This window comes from Lutjanus erythropterus, chromosome 2 (assembly GCF_056507025.1).
Source record: "Lutjanus erythropterus isolate fLutEry1 chromosome 2, fLutEry1.hap2, whole genome shotgun sequence".
NCBI classification, from domain to species: domain Eukaryota; kingdom Metazoa; phylum Chordata; class Actinopteri; order Lutjaniformes; family Lutjanidae; genus Lutjanus; species Lutjanus erythropterus.
The window spans coordinates 14,004,652-14,031,212 of record NC_139318.1 but is presented as its reverse complement, the minus strand read 5'-3'; the positions used below and the strand labels follow the sequence as shown (position 1 = coordinate 14,031,212).

At 38.8% G+C, this 26,561-nt stretch overlaps 1 protein-coding gene and 1 non-coding gene across 4 annotated transcripts; one reads left to right on the top strand and one right to left on the bottom strand.

Moving 5' to 3' along the window:
* Positions 1 to 280: 280 nt before the first annotated feature.
* Positions 281 to 25,173, bottom strand: eogt (EGF domain-specific O-linked N-acetylglucosamine (GlcNAc) transferase). Of its 3 annotated transcripts, none has more exons than XM_084729230.1 (16): positions 25,154 to 25,173; positions 22,185 to 22,437; positions 20,708 to 20,808; positions 20,287 to 20,395; positions 19,951 to 20,045; positions 19,756 to 19,860; positions 16,037 to 16,143; positions 15,736 to 15,839; positions 14,154 to 14,246; positions 13,312 to 13,383; positions 12,529 to 12,615; positions 4,925 to 4,993; positions 4,543 to 4,604; positions 3,354 to 3,473; positions 2,825 to 2,927; positions 281 to 1,704 (listed from the first exon to the last, which is right to left on the bottom strand). In XM_084729230.1, the coding sequence occupies exons 2-16, from the start codon at positions 22,386 to 22,388 to the stop codon at positions 1,558 to 1,560; spliced, it is 1,578 nt and encodes a 525-aa protein (XP_084585356.1). In that variant the 5' UTR covers positions 22,389 to 22,437; positions 25,154 to 25,173; the 3' UTR covers positions 281 to 1,557. The 3 variants fall into 3 exon arrangements, with proteins under 3 accessions (XP_084585356.1, XP_084585338.1, XP_084585347.1); XM_084729212.1 differs by lacking the exon at positions 25,154 to 25,173 and adding an exon at positions 24,032 to 24,120; XM_084729221.1 differs by lacking the exon at positions 25,154 to 25,173 and having other exon boundaries at positions 22,185 to 22,577.
* Positions 17,330 to 17,401, top strand: trnae-cuc (transfer RNA glutamic acid (anticodon CUC)). The gene has a single exon. It is a non-coding gene; the product is annotated as a tRNA-Glu (tRNA).
* Positions 25,174 to 26,561: the final 1,388 nt, after the last annotated feature.

The following is a 26,561-nucleotide window of genomic DNA, read 5'->3' as shown; positions in this document are numbered from 1 at the left end:
AAAACAAAGGCAGCTTTTAAAAGCCTTACAGATATTTTTGATATTTACACTGTTTTCATTATGTTGTATGAAACAAAGGAGTGTTGAATTTTATTGACAAATACTTAAAAACGTGTGTTTCACAGTACTTATTATTAAAGTGTTTAAAAGTAAGCCTATTGGTGTACTTGCACAGGACTCCCTAAAAGTGTCACCCAGATGGACACGCTTTTGCAGGACGTAGCAGGGGATGCTTGGCAAGCTCCATGAATGCATGCAATATAAGATCTGTTTATTTAATTCATTTCAAGTATGAAGGGATACAGAATAGCCTACTCATGTTTTCCTATGATTTGTTTATTTGATCTCACACCTATGTACATGGAATTTGATAGTCCCTCTTGTAAGCCCATTTGGGCTGAAGATACTAACTCGCATTGAGACCAGAACAGAGACCCTCTGTCTGAGTAGAGATTTATTTTTGGACATAATTAATCCATCTAAATGTCAGTATATATACTGTTCAGTTGAGACTAACCATTTCCAAAACACTGTTATGATGATTAGTTTGAGAATTTACTAAAAGTCAAGTAAAAGTTACTTGACAATCTGCAGGGAAGTGTACTCGCTGTGCCAGCAATACAAAGAGTGTGACTCTAAGTTCATCTACTGTATATAAATCAGTGATCACAAAGAAATTAAAAAAACATCTGTTTTTTAAGTTAAAATTAGATGTAAAGTCTCTTGTATGTTTAATCTTAGGGTTAGGGCAAAGTTCAGGTTCATAAATAACTTTTTAGTCATGGTTTTGCTAGCTTACCCAAAAAGTGACAGAACAAGTGTGAGCCAACAAGAGTGTGCTACAGGCATAAAACACAGTTACACACGACGCAAGGCAAGGGAGTCCATACTTGCACACATATAAATATTAATACTGTTATAAAAGAAAATTCTTCTTGGCAGTAGGAGTGTTTTATCTTCTGTCTCTTACTTTTTAGAGTTACTAGTATTTGTGGTGAACACTAACTGAAAAACTACCTGCACAAAGTCTGTATATGAACAGTGTACATCACATCAGACTGGCATATGCTGGATGTGCTCAGAAAACTCTGGCGTTGATTGTCATCAGCTCTGAAGAGGCTCGCATCAAGGTGACTCTGATCAGATCTGACAAGATGTCGCATGTGAAGGGACACCGTAACAGCTGCTCATTTACTAACTTTGCCGGCGTGGAATAAAGTAGACACAGCCGAGGTAATGAAGAAACATAGGACACATCTTATCGCTCTCCAGATGCTTTGACTGCACACGCCTCGTCCTGATATGATACGTATAGAGCTGGTGGAAGCTAACCCTCTGAGTTGTCTGCCATGCTGCTTTCGAACATCCAGACTTATCAAAGCAACAGACAGGAGTAATGAACCAGACCACTGATATCTGCTGGTGGATGAGGTAACTTTGAAACAATCTTCTAAACGATTCTGCCAATGTCAAGACATCTTTAAATCACCAAATATGGCAGCTTCATGTTTAAAAAAATCTTCAGGCAGATGTCTGTGTCCTACACTTACAGAGACTCTAGAGTTCATCGTGAAGGGTCCGACGCTGCCATTTTGGATGGTGTGTGACATAATCAGCTGCCTCCAGCACAAGACGCATGAACTCCCCAACGTCAAAGGAGTAGTTGGTAAACTTCGGATGGTCCCCGAGGGTTGGATGGTGACCCTGAGAGAAGTGATAGAGAACAGTTTATACATTAAAGGGATAGTTTGGATTACTTGAGGTCGGGTTGTATGAGATACTTATCAATAGTCAGTGTATTAGCTACTGAAGGTAGCTGTCAGCACGCCCCCGGTTTGGATCATCAGAGAGGCGCACCAAAATGTAAGCTAAGTAATGTAGTGCTGTGGATGGGGCCAGCAACAAAATATATGTTAGCCACCTGAGGTCCACCTAAAAAGCAAAAAATCAATATCAGTTTAAGTATATGCTATATTTTGAATATTTTCACCACTTTACCTTGCTGTCAGAAAGCTTTTTCTGATGGGACGCCGCCGTTATGTAAGCAAAATATCAATCTTGCCAAAGCAACCAGACTCTTTAGGAGGATCAGTAATTTTATCTTGCAGATTATGGGAGTTGTGCTGTTAGTTTGTCTGTGTTACAGTGTGACTTTGGTGAATTTAAATTAAGCTTTTAATACACAGAACTCACACAATAACACTAACTAACTGATCAAGGTATTGGTAGACCAGCAACTCCTGTTTTCTGCAAGGTAAAATGACTGTTTTTCCTTAAGGAGCCTGGTTGCAGCACCGTATTTGGCTCACAAAACATCAGTTTTTCCGATAGAAAAATGGACTGACAGTAAGGCAAAGCAGTGAAAATATTCTGAATATAGCATACATTTAAACTTACATTATTTAGGTATGCCTATTTTAGGTGGGTAAATTACATTTTGCTTTTGACCCCCTCCTCAGCACTTCATTATTCAGCTTCCATGTTGGTGCATGTCTTCGCTACTCCAAGGTGGAGGCATGCCAACCGCCATCTACTCTAAGTAATACACTGACTATGGATAAGTACCTCAATCAGCCTCACTTAAATAATCCAAACCATCCCTATAAAAGGATGTGTACAAGTATAAGGAAACACAAGATAAAAGCACAGGAATATGGTTATTAGATTGGATGCGACAATAATAACGTTAAAGAGAAATGAAGTATATACATTTTTCTCTGCTGTGCCTATAATTGCTCATAATCAGATGTGTGCATACGTGAGATAGGTGAGATGGATTGAGAAAGCTTGGGGAGCTAATGGCTGGTACGGGAGTTTCCCCTACCTTGTCCTGTGGGAGCACTTTGTCCATTTTCTGCCAAGTCACGTATCGAATGCCCCGCAGCCGAGCCAAATCTCGATAGCAGCTCTCATCCTGACAATTATATCTGGGAGGGACAGATGCAGACACTTTATCTCTTGCTCTCCTCGGTCTGCCTCACTTTCACTCTTTCTTGCTCCATCTTTCTCCCTCTCTCTCGCTGTATACACACTGTGCTTCTCACTCTGTCTCATTCACCAAAACGCACAAAAAACACTTGCTCACACACACATTCCAATCAGCTCCCCCACCCAGGGTAGCCAGGTGTGATGAATGCCTGGTTAATTAGACAGTATTTCACAGTGATACACCAAGTGTCTGAGGGGCACTTTGGGCGCTGCGCCCTGCCAAACCCATCGCTTTCCCTGCTCTCCACTCTGTCTTCTTCTGTCTGTCACTCACTCACACACACACACACACACACACACACACACACACACACACACACACACACACACACACACACACACATACAGACAAAAGTGTCACTCACAGCTCGAAGATGACAGCCCAGTCAGGGAGGAAGAGGAGGTGTGTGAGACCTGCCCCGTGCATCCCTATAAAGATGTCAGAGTTATGGGTGATCCTCAGCTGCACCAGGAAGGGAACATCCCTGAAAGACGGGACAGGGGAGTCATACATCAATCATCCTCATTGTGTGAACACAATTTAAAAAGCTAAACACTTTCTTTATTCTCGTACAGCACTGGTACATCCCTGACCAATGCTAAGCAGCACGTGGGGAATCCTCTATAGCCAGGGTTCCTACACCTTTTCCAAAGTCCAATTCAAGCATTTTCAATGAGTATCTTAAAGCTTTTCCAGCATCTCACAGCTGTGGGAAATTACATATAAATAAATATGTATATGTACCTATATATACTGCAGCGGCAGAGCCAGGCTGTCAGGGCCTGGGGCAAAAAAATAAATAAAATGGTAACAGTCGTATGTAGTGACGCATCAGTGCACCAAAAGTCATGTTGCACTCTATTACATTTTGTCTACTTGAAGGGCACCATAGAGTGCATTTCATCACATTTTATCCACTTGGAGGTCACTCTAGAGTGTACTTTATCATGTTTTATCAACTGAAAGGGCGTTTTACCATGTATTATCCAGCAGAATGACACTCTAAGGGGCACTTTAGTATGTTGGCTTGGACAGTGGGCCACTCTAGAGGGCACTTAATCATGTTTGATCCACTGGAAGGGCACTCTAGAGGGAACTTCATCACATTATCTTGGACACTTGGCTACTCTAGAGGGCATTTATCACCATAGGGGCATCCAATAGGGCACTTTTGCTGCATTTTTTTTTCAAACCTGGACCTGTTGAGTGGCATAAAGAACCAGTTTCATGTTTCAAAAGAAAAACAACCACTCGACAAATAACTTCAATTTCATTAAAATTAAAAAAGACTGCAAGCAAAACTCAAGTGGAATCGTCTCTGTTTTGTACTTAAGTCAAAATCAATTAGGCTCTCTCCAACTTATTTTATTTCTTTCTCTAAAAAGTGAATTATTCAGTCAGACAGAAATTTATTATGAACATAATGCAGTCACAGTTTTAAGGCAGTTTCAAGCACATCATCCAAATTCCAAGCACTTTTAAAAACCTTAGATTTTCATTCAACAAGTGTTTTAAATGATTTCCAGGACCTGTACGAACCCTGTACAACTCACTTGTATTTGTAGTCCACCACGTTGACCTCGAGTGAAGGCACAGTCTTGAGGGCGTTTACCAGCTGCAACAACAACAGAGGTACGTGTTCTCTGATCAATGAGAGAGCAAACAAATATTGGCAGTGACCATATAAATCACAAGCCTTTTTTACTTGTACTGTTTATAGCAAATAAGATTTTAAATAGGCACTTAACAGATGTGGGCAGTTAATCAATGGTGGAGAGGAGGAGCTGCGGGAGTGGGAGAGTTGTATAGAATGAGGGAGGAGAAGGAGATGAAGAGAAAGACAAAGGAGGACAGGATGGAGGGAAGAGAAAGCGAGTGCAAGAAAGTAAGAGACAGAGAGGAGGAGGGAGGGAGGGAGGGTGATGGTGGACTCACCTCCACTTGGTTTAATATCCTTCTGTATTCCGTGCTGCGTGCCAGCAGGGTGACACGAACATGCCCCTCCTGAAAACAGCAATGCACCCAATAATCAATCAGCCAAGGACAGAAAAGATAGGCGGCTGGGAAAACATGATGCTCATTCAAACTAACTAAAAAGCCTCTCCTTATAAAGTCTCTTTTATACAGCGCAGAGAAAAGGACACATTAGTTCAAATCACATTACAAAGTAATTTTTTTGAGTGGAATCAAAGAGTTTCCTCTCTGATGTGCTCTTATTAGTGTACTAAGATGCTTCTTTTTCTACATTCTTCTACTGCCACCTTGTGTTCTGAAAGAGAACTTTTGTAACATATGGGAATAAACAATAAGGATGATAGTGTCATTACATTGATTTAAGGATGGTGAAGCTAACAGTAATTTACAACCTGTGCAATCTGCAGTAGACAACAAACCCACACAACTTAACACCTTACTATAAGATCTATATGTATTCAACACAGGCCTAATTTCTTCTCTTCAACTTAGAAAAATATTTTTAAAAAGTATTGAAAGAAATGTCATTCTGAGCAAGACCAGACTGGAGCAAATTATGACGAGGGGGAGATAGGAGGAGAGGGGCGGTAGAGGCGTATGAATAGGACACAATAGAGGAGAGCAGCAGTGTGAGTCTCCGGCTGTGCCATTAATCTAGGGATGAAAGGAGGAGCTGGGGAGAGGGTCAGGGCCAAGAAGACCTCTCATTCAGACACCAGCCTGCTATCGCTAGCAGCGCCATGTCTCGCTGAAAAGCCTCTTAGCATATTTCCAGTGAAGGCCATGAATACCCAATGAGCTGCTCCACGGGAAGGAAGAAGTTATCGGCCTTTGCTGGTCATAAAGATACAGTCGAGCACTTCAGAACTCGTGTCGTAAAACACCTGCGAGGAGCGCTGCAGAGTTATAGATGTAGGAAGATGAATAAGGAGGTGAGTGCGTGGCTGTGACAGCATATGATTGTGAGTGCACGTACAGTACTTATGCATGTACTAAAAAGCTACTTTTTAACTTCTGTTATCACAAGTTTTTCATTTCACAATAGTCCTATGATAAAGCAATTAATATTAGGTATCATACAAAAAAGGGAACAAGAAAAAGCCTACTCATATCAGTGAGGAGCTCTCACCCTGAGTTTACTGTAGTAAAAATGCACCAATCGATCAGCCTGTGACTGGCATCAGACGGTTTTCAGCTAGATCATCAATTTCAATATCAAAATCCTTATCGATTTTGTGCCAGTTGCATGTGCCACACAATGGTTCACGTCATGCTTCCAGCGACACAGGCAGTAACTAACTGTGTCTAGGATTATTGTGTGGATGACTTCACATCCAAAATACGTGGCAGTCTGTGTCAACTGTAAGTGAACACACAATCAAATGTTAGACTGTGCTCTCTCTTTCTGTTGTGATTGTGAATCAGGACATGCATTTATGTGATTATTGGATCTTCAAACTCTTTTAAAAAAAAAACACAGAAATTGCTTGCCATGGCCTTGATGGACCGGAGTGTACCTAACCCTGAAAAAAACCCCAATTTTGTTTTCACTGTGAACCCTTTGAAAAACAAACATTTCCTATCTATTTAGATGTAATAAGTCAGTTAAAGATGACAACAGCTAGTGTTTAATTGATTGTAAAGAAGAGAACTGATTCTGTTGTACGAATCAATGCCATTAGCAGGACTTCAGTGGGTAAATAACTGGAATAAATAACTTTTATATCAACAAGGACCACAAAGACTGGCTAAAGCTGGTTTATCTATAAAATAACTGGCAGAATAGAATATACTTCCATTTCACTGTAATAATTTGAAAGACCTAAAGAAAAAGACACTTTAAACAATAATGAACTTCCTTCAAACTTTGTAATCAAAAAATTAAAACATTAACACAGTGAGGGTGTCCTCTTGGCCTATAGGCTTAGACATCAATCAAGAACCTCACAGTTCCAGTCTGGCAAAGGAAGCTTGATGCATATAATTTTCAGTCATCAAACGGAATAAATAATTCCATATCTTAGACTTCAGAATCAACTTAAAGGCATTAAAGTACAGCAAAATTTAGATTTAGGCTCACATAAGGAGAAATAATAATACATTAACTAAATATGAATCAGAGTAATAGTTGCAAGAACAAGTGGACTGAGATGAAAGTTAAGGTTTTTCAACAAAGAGAGAAAGTGGAGACACTGGTGGATTTTTTTCATCCAGCAGATGTCTAAACTACTACATAGACAGGGAATCAGAACGCTGATCAGGAAATGGGCTGTGGTGGTCAGAGTGCCGAATTCTAACCACTAGACCACCAGGGATCTGTGCTGCAATTTTATAAACCAAAAACTGTAACCTACTGCCTGTATATCACAAGTAAAGTCAGTCTTAGATGAATAATTATATAAAACTTTACCTAAATACAAATGTCAACAGTGTCATCTTCAGACGTCTACACTCTGAAACAAATTTGACATATCCAGGATTTCTGTGAGTTAGCTGGTTCAAAAAAAACTTCTACTACAAGAGGAATAGGTTGCTATAATGGACAGCAATAATCCTGCCTTAGACTGAGGTTCTCATTTCAATTTTTTAAAAATATTTTTGGGGGCATTTTATGCCTTTAATGACAGGACAGCTGAAGATGTGACAGGAAATGGGGAGAGAGAGTGGGGGAACGACACACAGCAAAGGACCATGAGCTGGAGTCAAACCCACGGCCGCTCTACCAACTGAGCTATCCAAGCGCCTCTTCATTTCAAATTTTAATTTATTTTTGTATATCTGTATTTACTGGGTCATTTTTCAGCCTCATCCACTATACTCCACATACAAGCAGTGCTGATTAAAATTTGAACTTCTTATAAATTAAGTGTCCAAGAATATATGATTGGTATTAAGTTAATATGAAGAGTCCATATATGAAAGCCCAGGACTGTTTATCATTCAGACAAATTTAAATTTAACTTACAGTTTTGTTGTACATCATTCACTCAGAAATTGTGAGGGTTTTTTACATGTTTACATGGGGTCTGTGTGTCAGTGCAGGTCTCAGACCTTGTTGATGAGGCCAGCTGTAGTCAGAAAGAAACACTCTGTGCCAGTTGCTCCTTTCACTCTTGCTATTTTGGTGCATTTGTTGAAGGGCTCCAAATCAGCAAACTTGCTAGCAGCCGCTGCTGATCTAGTACTTAAGTTTAGACTTTTTGTACATAACAACACTATGTCATCATTGTCAGTATGTGAAACTGTTGAGGACAAGGGGATTATAAGTAATTCAATCTATTCTTTTCATAGCATTCTTTAATTTCAGAACTTAGACAACTACTCAAGCAGCTAATCAGTAGTCACTTTCTGTCTCAAGACACACGTAAAACCTGTTCCCTGACCGGAAATCAAACCCAGGCCATGACATCATACATGACATCACACCCCAAATACCAGACCATCAAGGAGGTGTACATAAGAAATGAAGAATTTTGTGTCCAACAATATACAGTTTGTAGTCTTTTTAGGACTACACTATAAGACTATACTTATTAATAAATTCATATGAAGTTCTTGCCATGTATATATGGAAGTCTGGGACTATCTATCATTCAGATAAATTTAAGTTACTATTTGTGAGTGAATGTTGCATAACAAAATTAAATGAAACGATCCAAGTTATACTTCCTATGTTTATCAATTCACCATTGCTTTGCAAAATTCCAACTGAAATGACAAATTTACTGACAAATAATTATCAGTGCATTCAAAAATCTAACTCTGCCATAATTATAATCAAAATTAATGTGACAATGACACTCCCTTTTTAATTTTCCAATTGGCAGACAAAGCACAACCTAAACTTGAAATTAAAAATGACAGGCTGGGCTTTTGCATTTGAATTATATCACAATTTTTAATCGAATCACAGAAATAGTAAATGGAAATCACATTTTCATTTGGATAGTAGAAAGATACACACAGCCTTGTTTTGTGAAATCTGTTATTATTCATTATTCAACTGGCTGAAGTAGAAGTCAGAGGACACGTCCACTACTTGCCATTTAACAGATTTCTAGCCAAAGGAAGAATGTCTGCCAAGAGTCTTGTTTTTATCTGGGTGAATAGTGGCTGATGCACGGAAACATCAGACAGGAAAATTTTACTGTCAGTCATGCCTGTTCGTGTTCAGTTCATTGAACAACAGCATCATCTCTGAGTCAATACTACTCTGGCTTTTCTTGTGACTTACAAATTGCAAGAAGCCTAAGTGGCTATCTGCCTAATAGATAAAAAAATGTTTAGGTTGAAACAAATAGCATAAATTGTGCCCTGACCCAGAAAGGAACCCAAGCAGTGATGAGGAGCTTTACCAGATGGGTATACAATTTTACATTTCATTTCAGTCTGCCTATTAGGTTTTTATTACATGATATATCAACTATCATATACAAGAGGAAATTTTTTAAGTGGCCCAGAGGAAATGTTAGGGTATCTGCCAATTAAGATTCATTTTCTGGTATGATATCCACAGCACACGTGAAACAAAACCTGTTTGTTTTCATCTTTTCTGAGACCAATGTGTTGGTCAGCATAAAATTCTGACCTGATGCTGCCAATAGATTAATGACTAAGTTATCACCAAAATTATTATCAAACATTTATTCGATGTACTACAGTAAGTATATGTCCAAACAACAAATGGCAATCTGTCCAGTTACTGATGACATACCTTGCGTTGGACAAGTTTCCAGTCTGTGATAGTCCATTTTAACATATTCACATTCAGATCAGGCACTCCTGCACAAGCAGGTCGGACTGTACATGTTGATACACTATTTACAATTTTAAAGTCTTGTACAGTTCTCTGGTGGTTTAGTGGTTAGGATTTGGCACTATCATCGCTGCAGCCCAGTTTCAATTCCCGATCAGGGAACACACTTTATATATGACTTGCAGTCTGTGAAAAGTTGAGGAGCAACCATTTCTGGCTTTCCTGTGTACAATGACCTTAAAACATAACAAATACATTGATCAAGTACAGATCCTCTTGTGATGTGATCATACCAGCCACATCTACTGTCAGAATGTTGACATTGGTACCCGTGAGTACTGGGTAATCATTATTACATGACCTCTCATTGGCTTGGACTGAAAAATCCTGACAAATGCTAGACCACTACCAAAAGCCACGGCCAGCTAGACGTTGAAACAGTCTGATTAAAGATATATGGCCCAACTGTCAATAGGCTACCTCTACTGTAAGACAGATACAGTAAGTGGTGCTGACTGTTGTCACCTCCCCCACCCCTTCATGTGGATCCGTCCATCAAAGTAATGTTAGTGGTCAAGCAGGAAATAATCAAATAGCATCAAGACAGAAAGTGCAGAGTTTGAATCAAAAACACAAATGGAAGAGCGAAAAGGTGGCATGGAATCTAGACAAAAGGGATCACCAAAATAACTTTGAATGATTTTCTGGATTCCATATATATTAGGGGTGGGGGAAATTTCCGATTCTTAGATGCATCGCGATTCGGACGTGGACGAATCTGAATCGATTCACAAACGTCCAAATTTCGATTATTTAAATCTGTTAATTAAAGTAATACAGAAGGTTCTAAATAATACGGAACTAAGAAGCGCAGTACACATCATCTCCAGGACACTTTGGGATGCGCACCTGGAGCGGACATGCCAACACACACACAGAGGAAAACAAACATGGCTGAACACCAGCCACCTCGCCATGAGACCCGAACAGCTCCTTCTAATTTAAAAGCAGACGTTTGGAAACACTTCGGCTTCTACAACGTCGACGGCGGAAGCGAACTGGACAAGAGCCACGTTATATGTAAGCTGTGTCGTGCTAAAATAAAATACTTTGGCAACACAACAAACATGAGAAACCATGTAACTCGATTCCACCCGACGGAGGAGTCGGGGAGATGGCAGGCTGTTGTTTGCTGCGGCTACTAGTGGCGCTACCGACCAGAGAACAATCGAGGAAGCAATGAGAAAGTTGCCACCCTCATCGGAAAAGGCGAAGCGAATAACAAAGGCCATCGCAACATTCATTGCCAAGGATTTGCGTCCTTATTCCATCATGGAAAATCAGGGATTTCGAGCACTGCTGCACACATTGAGACAAAAAGTGAGACAAAAAGAAATGTGTGTTGTGAAAAAGTGCATCAATATTAGACTTGCACCGATTAATCGGCAATGCTTGGAATCGGGCCGGTTTTCATGTGACTGGCCTTGACCGGTGACCGGCCGGTCAGCGTCACAAATCTGGTTCTGTGCCCATCATTGTCACACACATGTTCTGCACGATGGTCACGTCATGCGCGCAGCAGACAAACTGACCGTGACCTCAACACAGCGCTGATAACAGCTACACTCTGCTTGAAGCTGGTGTCAGAGACAGATTCCAAGAACAGGATAAAGAAAAGACAGACAGTCTACAACGAGACAGAGCAGCTGACAATGTCGCAAAACAGCCGTAAACTCTCTCGCACTTCAGGCTAATGCTAGCAAGCTAGCAGCAGACTGCTGTTCACAGAGGGACAGTTAAAATCTCACCTCCTGTTCTGGCTGAAGAATAAACAACCTGTGTTGATGCGTGTCCTCAAACATTTTCTCATCCAGATTCCTTTAACTTCTGTGTTTGTTTTTCTCACGGTAAAGTTTTAACTGTTGCACCGCGTTAGTCTCTGGTTTGTTTACATCCGCTTCGACAAAAGATCACGTGAAATTGCGTCCCACGAAATCCCGCGAGATGATATCGCGAGATCACGTTCACCCAATTGATAATCTTAATATAAAATTATAACAAGGCCTGGTTGTAATCTGGATGATTTTGGAGAAAGTATTAAATGAATATTTAATAGTCAGTGTCTTATTATGAACATATTTACAAGAAAAGTTGCAAAAATGTTTGTGAATGCTGTCCATTAAAGTTCTTAGAAAGACTGAAAATCGGAACCGGCCAAAATTGGAATCGGTAGGTCAGACCCATCAAAAATCGGAAATCGGAATCGGCTAAGAAAGTTGAAATCGGTGCATAAATTAAAGATGCATCAATAATCGTTTTATAATCGAATTGTAGCCCCTGAATCGTAATCGTAATCAAATCGGCAGGTGCCCAAAGATTCCCACCCCTATATATATATATATATATATATATATATATATATATATATATATACATATATATATAAGAAGAGCAATCTGGCTAGTTACTGTTGACATACGTATCTTGCTCTGGACAAAGATATTGACTAACATAATCATCCTTAGGCCTTCAATAATGCATTCATCTAATACCCATAAGGACTTACTCCTGCTCAGACTGGTGCTTGAACTTTGACAAGCATTTACTAGGAGGAGGACAGGGAGGTGCTTAAGATAGGATCTCAGTCTATGATGGTCAATTCCAACATATTCAAATTCAATATCCAAATCAGACTGTGACTTGTGTTTAGAGCTGAAACGATTGATCGAACAATTAATTATTAATCAATTATTTAATGAATCACCAACCACCATCTTGATTAATGTTTCTTAAAAGACGTTCTTCTTACCTTTGGCCCATCTTGCGGGATGTTCAGTCGATGAAGGACATGCTGCGAGAACGCCCTAAACATCCCTGCTCCATGGCAGTCAGAGATCTGCCATCAACACACCACAAAAAGGTGTCAGTTTCACTCACATAAGATATTTATTTTTCATCCATAATAATATTACAAAATATTGTAATAACATGAAACATACAAACTGTGACCACACTCGTGCACTGCACTGGGTTATGATGGCAAATATGTAACACACTGGGAATTTGACAATTGTAAACATATTGTCTAATCTCCCCAGAATGAATATCATATGAGCCTATGCATTTCTCAAATCTTAGAATCTCACATACATTGCTGCACTGCAGCTGTAAATGTGAGGACATGAATATAAACATGACATGTGCTGCAGGGGCAATCAAAAGCATCAGCTTGAGGCTGACCTATCAATATTTCACACCTCAAGGCTGGAACCACAGGACAACACACATTTACATGGTATCATCTTTATATTAATCTCCTTGGAATTATCATTTAAATAACATAAGCACTTGCTGAGGTTTTTGAATACATCACATAAATATTTGACCTGAAACTGCAAGTTTATGAGTAAACCAGTGTGCATGTGAGGAGGATATTTCAATAAATTATTTAAAAAAACAACAGAAAATGTGAGATAAAAAAAGCAACATATAAATGAAGACACAAATTTGTTTAAAGTAAATACATGTTAAGCACATCAGGTTAGTGTCTGCAAACACAAATACATGCATATATACATGAGGGGTAACTTACAAGAGGTGTGTTATAAAAGAGGCCATATCTCATCCTCGGGAGAAGGGAGAAGAAGGCATCTTTGAAACACACCTATGGACAAGTGTGAAAATATCAATGACGTAAGCATACAGAATGGCACAGAAATCAGTTAAGAAAATCAGCTAGAGGATTTTTCCTGTAAAAAAAAACAAAAAAAACCCAACCCAGTACCAGGGATCTGTAAGAACACTCCAACAGATGTACTTAACTTGTACCTAGCAAAATGTGCATACTGTAAACATTTAAACTGATCATTTGAGCTGACTGTGAAAGTAAGTACAGCTTCAAATCAAGTTAACAGTCCCTCCAGGATGTCACGGGCTGTTTTGGGGATTGTTGCAGCCTAAAATGCCTGATTTCACAGCAGCTTTCCTAAAAAAAAAATGCAATGTATGTTGCAATGGTTTTAAGATTTAATGTCATAGTTATCAATTACTACTGGTGTTTTTTTAAAAATCTCATTCTCTACTTTCCACTAAATTCTTTACAATTTGGGCTATTTAAGCATTTACATCAAGACAACCAAGACCTCTCAATCTCCTCATCTTCAATTATGATGCTGACCTGCAATTTCACTTTACTTTTAACATCTGATGTATTGCCTGTTAAATCCATGCAAATCCTACTACGTTCCTTGAATGTATTTCATTCACATTCATCTCAGTTCAGGTCAGTACTGTTCAAAATTGGATTTGATTTCTTTAGTCAACTTTCACAGACTAAAAATAACCAATTGCTATTTCCAACCAAACATACTTGAGTAATTAATGAGTTCAACATATTCACAAAGAGGGAGCACCCAGAGGTGACTTGATACCTACTCTTTTCGAGTCATAGGCTTTCAGGTGGATGATGTCATACTCTGAGAAGGCTCTCCATGTTTCACTGAACAGATCTCCATAACCATAAAAACTCTGGGAAAAGACAGAAAAAGAAGGGAACAAATGTTAATTCAATTAACGCTTCATCTGAAATGAGAAACAAAGCTGTAAAATTAAAATCAACAGCAGTCTTCAGCAGCGCCAGAGTCAGTTGTCTGTTTTCAAACTCTGCTGGTTGCATTTTCCTGAAGTTTTGGTTTTTATACTAATCTGTTATAACACTATTATCTGACAGCCTGCCGCTGTTTGGATTGCAGTGTGCAGGTGGTGCTGAAAGGTCACTGCTTTCCCTCTCCCTGACAGATTTCTCTCCCTCCCATTTCTCTTTTTCTCTTTCCCTTTTCCTCTTTACCTCTGTGCACAGTGGAGGGAACAATGGGCCGGATAAGGCTGTCTGTTTAAGTGTTCTGTTTTTCAACTGGTGTTTCCCCTTGATGCCTTCATCAGGCACAAACTGACTTGTTAAACAAAAGCTTTGGCTGTAGTGCAGTGCTTTATCATTGGGTTGTAGTCCTCAAATTCAGTCAGTTTTCATTTGTCTTGGACACAAAACTGTGTTTTCATGTTAGCCCTGACAGGAAGTAACATCAGAGAAGGTTTTTTTCATAGAGAGAGGAAGCTAAAATATATTACTCCATCAGCCAAAATGATCTCAAGATAAATATTCTTATACGTCAGCAATTTAGAATCTTGTGTGCTATCTTTATGAGCCAAGAACAGATCAAAATGTCCAACTCTTCTTTCTACTAGTCAGATGAAACTCCTTGAGTCTTTACCTATTTTATTTCATAAATGTGTGTTTATTTTTTCTGTAGCTTGAATAGGCACCATCAGTTCACTGGAGGGAGGAGACATGGAAATTCTTGCCTGGTATGGAATAAATAAAGGTGTGACAAGAGCTTCTTTGACATTTGTCTTCTTTTGCAGCAGTTTGTACAGGTAACATAAATTGTGAATTTCCAGTGGTGACAACAGCCATGTTCACCTGAATTTCTACAGCTATGTTTCCCTATGTGTACAGTATGTCCTAATTAAAGAGACAGGTCACCCCAATATCAAAAATCCCTATTTTTGGCCATCTAATTTTTTTTGTTGAAAGTTCAAAATCATGGCCCGGTTACTCAAGATAATTCACAGACCTTGTTGTGAACAGTTTCATGTAGGAACAACTTTCTTTCTATGAGAACAAAAGTAGTTCTGGTAGCATGACAGCAGTTCCTACATGAGGGTGCTCACAACGAGGTCTGTGGACTATTTTGAGCATGTCATGATTTTTGGAAAGAGAAACTGGTTTAGACTTTTTCAAATGTATTTTTGGTGTTCAGTCCCATTATATTTTAGAGAAGGCAGATATCTCTATGGCCAATATCTCCAAAACTAGGTAACTCACATCAAAACAGTGTCGCTGGCATTACAGGGGTATAGGGGAAAAACACGTATTTATTTTGTTGGGGTGAACTGTCCCTTTAACAACATACCCTCTCCTCAAATTAAATTGTAGAAGGCGGCAGCAGGTACCCACCGTGTCCCACATGATGATGAGGATATCTGAACTAAAGGAGTTGTTAATGTGCTGGGAGATGTAGAGGTTGACAAAGTCACAGAAGTGGTGGTACATGTTCACCCCTGTTAGAAAAACACAACTATTATTTTGTCATCATCCCACAACCTTTACTATTACATAATAGAAAATTATTTGACAGCAGGAACATGTTCATTTATGGTGCAGACATATAGAAAAGAGCATGTGTAGTGTGTTTTATTCATGTGTAATAACTGTTTAAATTCAGTCACATTCAAAATCACAGTCTTTTGTTACTTACCAGCATCCAGTTTCATGAATATTGTTGGTTTTTCAATGATGATGTCACAGTGTCCACCCTCTATGGGATTAAAGTCCAGCTCTGTGTATGTCTGCAGCTCTGCATACCTACAAAACACCACACAATATTGTATTGTAAATACAAGTGTAAAAATTCTGCATTAAGATGGTATAGATGGCACACTATAGAAATAACATTCACTCTTTCTTGAGAATCAGGACAAAACCATATTTTTTAGAGAGGTTTGTCAATTACAATAGGAAAATATTTTTTAAAAGGTCAAATTCTTGGCTATTATACCTTATAAATGCTCAACATCCTAGTGATTTAATTTTTAATTCAATAGGATTTTTGTGACTGAGGACTACATTACACGAGGTGTACTGAGACATTTCTTGTTGAACTTAACTCATTTTATTAATCCTTATGAGCACATATTTAATGGATGCAATAGAAAAAATGTCTCCATGACTACTTTTTGACAGAACTGACAACTGACAGTGTTGACATCACATACAGGGGCATGTCCAGACATTTTTGACCGGGTGGCTTAAGTGGGCACTGACTTATTTTTATGTATTTATGTTTTTTTTTCATAATTTTGGAAATGAATAATAATTTCAAACACAATAGTCAATTATTCAAGAGAACTGAAACTTACGAGACCGGGCTGGGCATTGTTTCAAAAAAACAAAACAATACCAGTACCCTTAAAGTAATTCATGGACAACTAGAGTACTTCAATAGTTTTGCAGACACATTTCACAAATCAACTATTCACAAATCATTGAACAGACAAGAGTGGATGAAAAAATAATACTGAATAATTAATAACTTGATATAAGACAACAAATCAACCTCATTAGGATACATGCACTGCATGCATGTCATACAATCCAAAAATAGTGCCAAAAAGTAGGGATGTCCCGATACAACTTTTTCACTTCCGATACGATACAGATATTGCAGCCTTGAGTATTGGCCGATACCGATATCGATCCGATACAATATCCGCACGAATCATACATACTTTTATTACTTATTTTGTAGTGTCGAATGTTAGAAAAGGCTTGATCAAGTGATGTTACTCAAACAGAGAACAACAGTCTGCAACCAGAGTCACCTATGGATAGAAGTGCTGGAGCGGAGAATGGACTGCTTATCTGAGCGCTTATATCAGAGATTTTAGATGCAGTCAGATAAAATCCAATACTCGTTTTTTGGCTGATATCGGACCAATATCCGATATCAATATTGGATGGGGACACCCCTACTAAAAATCCCTTTACCACATCCCTGGTGGTCTAGTGGTTAGGATTCGGCGCTCTCACCGCCGTGGCCCGGGTTCGATTCCCGGTCAGGGAACTTGGTTTTGGGCCTACATTGAAACTAACTAACCTGCAAGTGTATGTCATACATTGCCCAATTGTGGTAAAATGCACAGTAACATCTCTAGTGGTTAGGATTCAGTGCTCTCACCGTGGCAGCTCAGGTTTGATTTCTAGCCTGGGAATTCACTTTTGGGCCTACCAAGTAACTAAAACAATATCAAAACTCTACGGGGAACTTTATGCTGAAGTAGGCCTGTATGTAGTTTAAAAAATTACTATACTAGTGTCAATATGAGTACCCATGGGGAAGGGGATAATACTCAATTCTTAGATGCATCGCAATGCAGACATGGTAATGTCAAAAATCGATTCTCTAAATATTAATTAACAGCATGGTGACAGAGCGAAAAAGGTGGAACTGAGCTGCGAGGGCAGTCTACAGCAGACACACACACAAACACTCAAAATGAATTAATGAAGTTAACTTTCTTAAATTAAAAAGGCTACAGACCATTTAACTTTAATTCCCACAACCCAAATGTAATGTTTACTTCTAAACTAGGCTACTTCTTGAGGTTTGGTGAAGATGACTGGGCATGAGAAACTGCAGATGGATACAATGTGACCGGCACCCCCTGACTTCAAAACATAAAATTTTGATTCATGAAGTCCCATCAAGAATCATTTTATCATTGAATCATAATCCTCTGATTGAAGTGAATCAGATCATGAGGTACCAAGACATTTGCACTCCTACCTTAAAGTGCTACCAATACCAATAGAGTACTTAATTCGATACTTTTTTCTTCCAATTCATTGAGTACCCATAACCCTTTTACATATTTATTTTTAATCAGACACCACAGTCATCTACTTTCACAGACTGTATAGATTGTAGCTGCTGTGACTGGCTATGAGCAAAACCCTACAAATAGTAATTTTTCTGGATCTGGTAGGGTTGTTTGTGAGCTGGTTTGCAGAGCTTATAGGACATATGGCTCCACTGTACCATATTTTCACACTGCCCAAAAAAATAAAAATAGTTTAACAGTCTCACTCCACAATTCAGTACTACATGCTTATCAGTCTTTTTACATATTTTCAGCAATTATTTTCTAACATTTATAATATATTTTAAAGAAAGTCTCAGAATTTTCTTTGCACAGACTTGAAACGTATCAAGTACTGAGACCCAGCCCATTTCTGAAGTCAAGTCATTTTGCAAATATGTTTAGGCACTTTCTAAATTCTGTTCACAGATCAAGGAACAGGGGGGGAACAATGCAGACCATTCAGAGTAATTACTGCCTCCATATAAGACAAGCATTAATGAGCATGTGCTAAGTCAACTCCATTAGGAAGCATAAGCCATGCATATGCAATTTAAAGATGCATGTCATACATTCTAAAAACTGTGCTTTAAACACAACCTTGCACTCTCTGGTGATCTAGTTGTTAGGATTAGGTGCTCTCACCACAATGGCCCGGGTTTGATTTCCAGTCAGAGAACATACCCAATAGCTGTTGAATTTTGGCTCTCCTTACACTAAACTAAGTGCTTCAGGTGGTGAAATGATCTTGTTATACTGCCTCTTTTGCTGTTACAGTCCTCTTGCACATTTTACTGCAGTTTATTGTACATCTGATCTTTTATAATCAAACCACCTCCACACTACTGAAGTCACTTCCCTTTTTGGGTAGGTATTGTTTAACTGGAGAGGTTTCAATACTACTTGTTGGTGAATTGTTTTGGTTGATTTCTTAAGGCAGTGGTGCCCAACCCTGGTCCTCAGGGACCCCTGTCCTGCATGTTTTAGATGTTTCCCTGCTTCAACACACCTGATTCAAATGATCAGCTCATCATCAAGCCTCTGCAGAAGCCTGACAACAGCCTGATCAGGAGCAGGGAAACATCTAAAACATGCAGGACAGGGGTCCCTGAGGACCAGGGTTGGGCACCACTGCCTTAAGGAATTCAGACCCAGCCCTGTGCTAAAGTCATGTCATTATGCAGACATGTTTCAGCACGCTCTCAATTCTATTCACAAATCAAAGAACACAGAGGGGTGGCCATGCAGATCATTCAGATCAACACACAATGTACAAATCAAGCCCATTAGGAAACATAAACCATGCACATATACACTACAGATGCATGTCATACATTCCAAAAACTACACATACTTTTCCTGTCAACTCCCTGATGGTCTAATGGTTAGGATTCGGCATTCTCATCACTGCGACTTGGGTTTGACTCCTGGTCAGGGAACATGCTTTTTGGGCTGTCCAAATAGCCATAAAACAATTTCTTCTCCAATTTCCAAGACCTTATACCAAAGTCATTTGATAAAGCCCAGTAAGTGATTGTGTGAATGTGTCATGCCTCACCATGATTGTAAGGGGCTCTTGTGCTCTCCCTCAGCAGCAAGTGCTCCTTTGTTCAGTCTGCAAGAGCCACCAATCTCCCCCTCCTGAATGAAGTCCTCCTTATATCTGCAACATAAACACGGATGAGTTTCAAGACACTCTCATCTATGTCTGTGTAATGCTTTTTTCAAGTAAATGTCGCTTTCGCACACTGACCTCTCATGACTTCTGCGCGGCTTACGCAAGTCCAGGTAAAGGTTGGTTGCTTTACAGAAGCGAGTGTGGCTACTACATTTTAATGATGAGTCCCCCTGAAAAAATAATAGCAGCAGAAATATTTAGTATTCAAATTATATTAGCAAACTCTAAACTGTGGGATTGTGAGAGTGGTCTCTATACTGTACTCTTCCTTTAATAGTGCTTTGGAACAGCAAATTATGTCCAGAGCTATTGTGTGTGGGCTCTTTGTTTAGCATTGTGTCTGTTTCTACCTGTTGTTTCTTCCTGTTGACTCAGCAGGCCTGTGGGAACTGAGGAAATGAGAGGACTTACTGGCCTGCTGGGCTTGCAGAGTGTTTTCAGCTCAGAGAGGCGCTCCTTGACATAGCCAAAATCAGCCTGTTTCCAGAAAAGCTCCTGGGCCGCTTCCAGTGAACGGGCCCTGGCAGGTCAGAGTTTTAGGCAGATCAGCAAAACCAAAACCATGATGGTTCATCAATGATGCATGCTGTGTAGGAGTACACTATTACTTAGTAATAGAATAATGGAGACTGTGGTTCAGTAATTTCAACACAATAGGGTATGAATAAAAGATTACTATCATTTGTTATACTTAAGATTACTGAGGACCTGACACATCATGGATGACTGCTAGGAGAAGTGGATGGTAAATTGTGGAAACTGCATTATACTTTGTGAAGGACAAAGTGAGAACATAAAGTGTGTTAAAAAGATGTGATGTGAGGAACACTACCATCCAGAGTCAGCTTTAGTACAGACTGGATAGCCAAAGCGCTTCCCTGGATCACAGTTCTTCTCATAACCCCAACAGGCAGACAGATCCTGCAGTGCATCCTGTTGTAAAAACAAGTGTGAATGTATATATAAAGGTGTGCCTGTCTGTGTGAGAGAGACACAGTGTAAGACAGTGAAACACTTGTTTCCAATGGTGCTGCAACACAAGAACCCCAACGAATAATCGATTAGTTGTTGACTATTATATAATATTTTGTTCATGAATTAACTGGTTTGAGTAAGTTTCACCTCTCTATGACAGTAAACAGAATATGTTTTGGTCATGGACAAAACAAGACATTTTCAGCATTTACCAAACAACAAATAGATTAATTGATAGAAAATAATCGATACAGCCCAAGAGTTTCAATCAAATTTGATCATTTTAAAAGGACACTGATGATTAAAATCAATTCAAAACTTCAGAATAAAATCGAAACATGCAATTTAAGACGTAAATCAGTGGATGATTCACTATATGAACAGAATACATTTTGATTCAATCACTTTCATGTGTCATAATGAAACCTGAATGAGCTAACTTAACTGATGGAGTTGCAACATAGCTTAAAAATAAAATAAGTTTAGATAATACTGTGTCTAAAACATGTTTTTGTCTAATAATCTTCTTAATACAAGAGAAGAGTTAATTTGCATAAGCAGACAAACACCATTCTTAAAAAAAACACCTTCTTAACTGATATTTACTTGAGTGTACAATACTAAACTTTTTAAAGGAAAAAGGAACATAAATAAAAATTGAGATTGTTTTTTGTTTTGTTTTGTTTGTTTTTTTTTGTAAATGAGCCCTTCAATTGAAAAGTAAACTCTAGAGTAAACCCCACTCATTTATAGCTCCAAGTAGTGGAGAATAAAATGTTTTTTCAAAAAGTTACATGAGTGTTAACAGTTATACACAAAATATATTTTTGAAAATAATACTGGAAAAATATTTATCTTTGTGGGAAGAGCAACACCCATCTTTCTTTACTATTCTAAATCATCGTGTATGGACCATCAGCGTGAGAAACAATCTTTCTTGTCGCCTCACTAACTACAGGAAAGCAATGTCCTTTTATGCATATATCAATATACAGAAATTAAAACTGCTACTCTATTAAATAAGGTGCTGCCTATTCTGACAAATCACAATGCTGCCATCCTACATACATGTTCACTTAAGCTAAGACAATTTACCTCTGGGGGAGACAATAAGGTAACCTTAACACTGAAAAGATGACACAACTGAACAAAAAGTTTCATGCTGATGTTAGTCATGATCTGAACATTAACGCATTTGACAGTCAATCAACAAAGAGTTTTGTCATAGCTTTTCCTCACAGCACAGCAAAACTCAAAAGAACAAACTAACATGCTACCACTCTACAATGAAAACAATTCTTAACAGTGAAAAGGTGACAGAGTGCATATCTTACTTTAAAAGGGCAGAGTGGGTCCAGGCGGCATTGCTTAGCGACCTTCTTGTTATTGTAGAGGAAGTAGGGTAGGTGCTCTCGTGGCAGGGAGATCCCGCTGTAGCTGAGCAGCGGTTCTGGTGGTTTGTGGTTGGTATTCTCAGTCTCCTCAGCAGTGACCCCAGTGAAAGAAAATACGATGCCCAGCGCTACCAAGAGCAGCATAGTCAGAATCACACAGACATGTGAAATAGCCACCTCTCTTCACAGCACCCTGAGGAAAAACAGAAGAGGAGGACGAGAGACAGAGGCACAGACTCAGATTTGCACTCTGTAATCTTGGTTGAAAGCCCAACACCGCAGTATACAAGCATGTGGGCACAAGCAAGTGTGTGGGAATGTAGCTCCAGGCGGATCTGAGCACTACAGAAGGAAAGGTCCTGTTGCAGGAAGTATTACTGACCCTTTTTCCGACTGTTGTCTGAGCAATCATAACGGAGGGTGAAGAGGCAAGTGTGATCTCCAGGCCAGTTTTAATGTGCCCTTTACAGTTCCAGGTGGCCAGACCAACATTTACACGCAATACAGACATATTTCCATGATGCGCTGTGTGCTGTATGACAATAGCTCCCTTGCTGCACATCTGCAGGAACCGAGAGGAACTGATGTTGCTGTACATGACTTAACAAAATTATGAAACTGTCTATACCAGAGGTCTCAAATGTTCAGTCCACAAGCCACAGCTAGACCTCCAAAAGGGTCCAATCAAGCAAAATGTACAACTAGATGAGGCGATAACTAGGGGGGGATATATGGAAAATTAAAAGACTTTCTAAATCTTGACAAGATGTTTGAATCATATATTAATAAAATACTATGCTTTTGTTTGGTTACAAAACACTGTTTTCTGCATTTGAAGGTCCGCTGTTTTCTGTGTATTTTAAGTGACATATTAATTAAATTGCACTCATTTTTCCTAAGGCATCTCAGGCTGTTTATCTGTCCTGTAAATGAATAGTTTACTTATTGTGAACACTTTCAAAATGTACTTCTACTTACTATCACTAAAAAGGGACCACACTGGAGCCAGCCATTAATTAGACGTGTCCTTCAGGAGTTACGTCAAGAGGGTTAAATAAGAGTGGAAAACTCTTCGTTTTGAAACTACTGTGCTAACACATTAAAACATATGTAATCGATTAAATATTTCAGGTGAAAACACAACGCTGATAAGCTTGATAGGGACTTTTGGTGGTATTAACTGCAGATAAGATTTACTTTGTTTAAGCCAGTCTTTTAAAATGAGCTTAGTCTAATTTTTCGTCAAAAGTTACTGTTAAATCATCTTTTTGTTGAATGTGGGCTGTCTGAGAGTAAGCAAACTTAATTTAGCCAGTTAACTAATGCTAATATATAGCGTTAGTTAGCTAGATAGCTACGTATTTAACTTTTAGCTAGCGACAATTATTTAGTCTAGTTAACTAAATGATGTTAAGATGAACGTTATCGTTGAAACCCGCCAGGAAAACTCAGTGACTTTATAAACCCGTGAAATAAATCTAAAGGCTGAATATATGTGAAGTTAATAACGCATTACTTACACTTTTCTTCTGGACGAAAAGTACGAAAATACTTTACAGGAGGCAAATGTGTGAAATATTTAAGTAGTGGCTATCAAGTATCATTAGTTCGTGACAAAGCCAAGACCCCTTAACGTTTATTTAACCGGTTACTGATGTGGCAGCCAAAGAACTAGACGGGAAATTATATTTAATGTTCCCACGGTACAAAAACTTGTACGGGCAAGAAATTTACGAACAACGGTGGTCTGATGAGCGTTGATGAGAGTTAGAATAAAAGGCAGTTACCCGAATAAACAGCCTGCAGTCCTTCAGACTGAAGCGAAGATGTTGCCGGTGGTCGCCATAACACCGGAAACCTCGTGCCGGTATGTAATACGCAGTGACAACCACAGGGTGGCGCTGTGCACCACACACTCTCCTTACAATTACAGTGTACTGTCGGTGCTCCTAACTTATTATACTAAGATCAAAGCTGGTCCAGACCTCCATGGGGCCCTAAGCAAAATTCCGCTGAGAGCCCTCCGACCTGATCGGAGAGCCACGTTGCTACACAGTCACACCTGACACCCCAGTTCTTCCACTGCAGTCCCTCCTCCTTTCAAACAATTTGCTCCATTTGTCAGTCCAAGAATAAGGGGATCTATACAGAACATCTTGCATTAGCTCAGAGCTGTAATCATCAGTGGACTGTAACAATATTCATTTACATCAAGTACTGTACTAATTTTATACTTTACTTGAGTTCCATTTTATCCAACTTTATGCGTTTACACTACATCACGGAGGATGTACTTTATAATCTTTTTAAATCCACAAAGTTGAAAAAAGGCTGTTTTCTGACTTTTTAGAGATACATGGCTCTCACAGGACAATGATGCACATTATTTTAGGCAGTGGTCTTCAACTGTTGGTCTGTGTGACCCTCAGGGTGTCTTCAGCCATTGCAGGATGCCTCCAAATTTTTGTCTGATCTTTTTTTTTTTTTTTTTTTTAAATAATGCAAATTGTATTTGTGTATTTTTCCAGAAGAGAATAAAGATGATTTTCCTTAATGCAAATCTCACCACCATTTATTTATAATGTATTCTGCAATTTATTATAAGATAAATAACATTTCCGTCTAAGTTAGTGCTTTGTAACAAGTAATGGAGGAATTATATTTCACTTTAGTGTCCCAAATGATATCAGGGCAAGGAAACCATAAACTTTAATAAATATTTTTAATAATTATAAAAATTATGCATTAAAAATGCAAATAGAATAAAACATGTATATAATGAAACTGAATTAAGAAACAAGGATTGACTGTACGCCTAAGAGTTTGAAAATGATGTCAACCACAATAAGAGTAATTATTTTCAGAAAGGTTTCACGACCCTGTGTGTCATACAGTCGAAAATAGCCTACCTGAGACAACTGCTGAAAAAGAAAAGAGGGACAAAAGATTCTGGGGTGATGAACTGAGCCAGCCATTTCTTCTCCAACTTAGTGACTGCAGTCTGCAGCACAAATGAACTGAAAGATGAGAAAATGTAGGTCAGCAGACTGGAATAATATCAGAAAACGTCTAAAAAGATGGATGTGGGGAACTACAGTTCAAACTGGGGGGAAAATCCGTTGAATGAAACCTAGTCTATGAAAAGATGTTAAGATCATGGTAGTTTGATTAGTTGTCATTCATTACTTCCCTCTGCTCACCATTTTTCAAAATCATTATGATGCACCACTTGTCAGCAAAATAATGTGTCATTGTTTTTATTGTACCAGCCAGAGTTCATCTGACAAAATACCTGTTTGAGATTTTAAAGGTCATTCCCCCACATGGATGCATGAACCCACTTTTCATAAAAATGAACCACCAGATTAACAGGACACAAATAATCAGGGTGACAACGCAGCAAATGTCAGTTCAGTATAAATCATTGTATTGACAAGACAATGAAAAACCACATTTAATCAGAGCGAAAGTCATTTTCAGTCCAAAATAAATATTATCTGAAACTCTTCAGAGTTTAAAAAAAAACAAAAAAAAACACTACTTTTCAGGGCTTCAGCAATAAACAGAAAAAAAAACTCTTGGTTTAATTTGGCCAGGATCTGTGGGGAAGTTTTAATGGACCTGACTCCCACGCCCTTGTCTCCATGTATCACCACCCGAGCCTATAGCTGTTACTTTGGGCAAACCATAGTGTTAGGAGACAGAAATACTCATCCAGCACGCCGCCTGGCTACCCAGAGGTGGAGACTAGAAATCCAAGGTGAAACAGCCTGTAGTTCTTCATTAACACCAACTGTGACATCACTGGATGCAGGAAGAACAACAGACTTTGCAGCATTAGAACTCTTTCTCTGTTGATATAACACACACTAAGGAATTTATTGCTTCAGTTGACTTCATTTACCATCAATACTGACTGGATAAATATATGAAAAGTGGCAAAGTTGCCTTTCAGAGGAAGGAGTGGTTAGTCTTTCTGATCTTTTGATTCATTGTGGAAAAAAAATCAAAACAGCACATTGTGGAAAACTGTTACGTGAGAGGTTTTAAAGCAGTTTTTACAATCATCATCATTAAAATTAATGCACTAATTGCTTGCAATTAAAATGTTCAGTTAAAGGAGAAATCTGAAGTTTCACATTAATCAGAGTTCAAATTAATGCTGAATGTTCTCTGAATGAGTTAGTGTCTGTTGATGAGTCATAAGAAATCATTAAGGATCTTGTAGAAGATGTAGATGTTTATAACAGTTAAAATGAACAAAATGTTAATGGAGTCTGGCAGTAAGACAGGCAGTCACTGAACTCAAACTCCAGA

Coding starts and splice junctions, on each gene's coding strand:
- eogt (XM_084729230.1), bottom strand. CDS start 22,388: ATGCTGCTCTTGGTAGCGCTGGGCATCGTATTTTCTTTCACTGGGGTC. Junction 20,396..20,707: donor ACTAAAGCTGACTCTGGATG/GTAGTGTTCCTC, acceptor CTGACCTGCCAG/GGCCCGTTCACTGGAAGCGG. Junction 13,384..14,153: donor AAGCCTATGACTCGAAAAGA/GTAGGTATCAAG, acceptor ACTTGTCCATAG/GTGTGTTTCAAAGATGCCTT.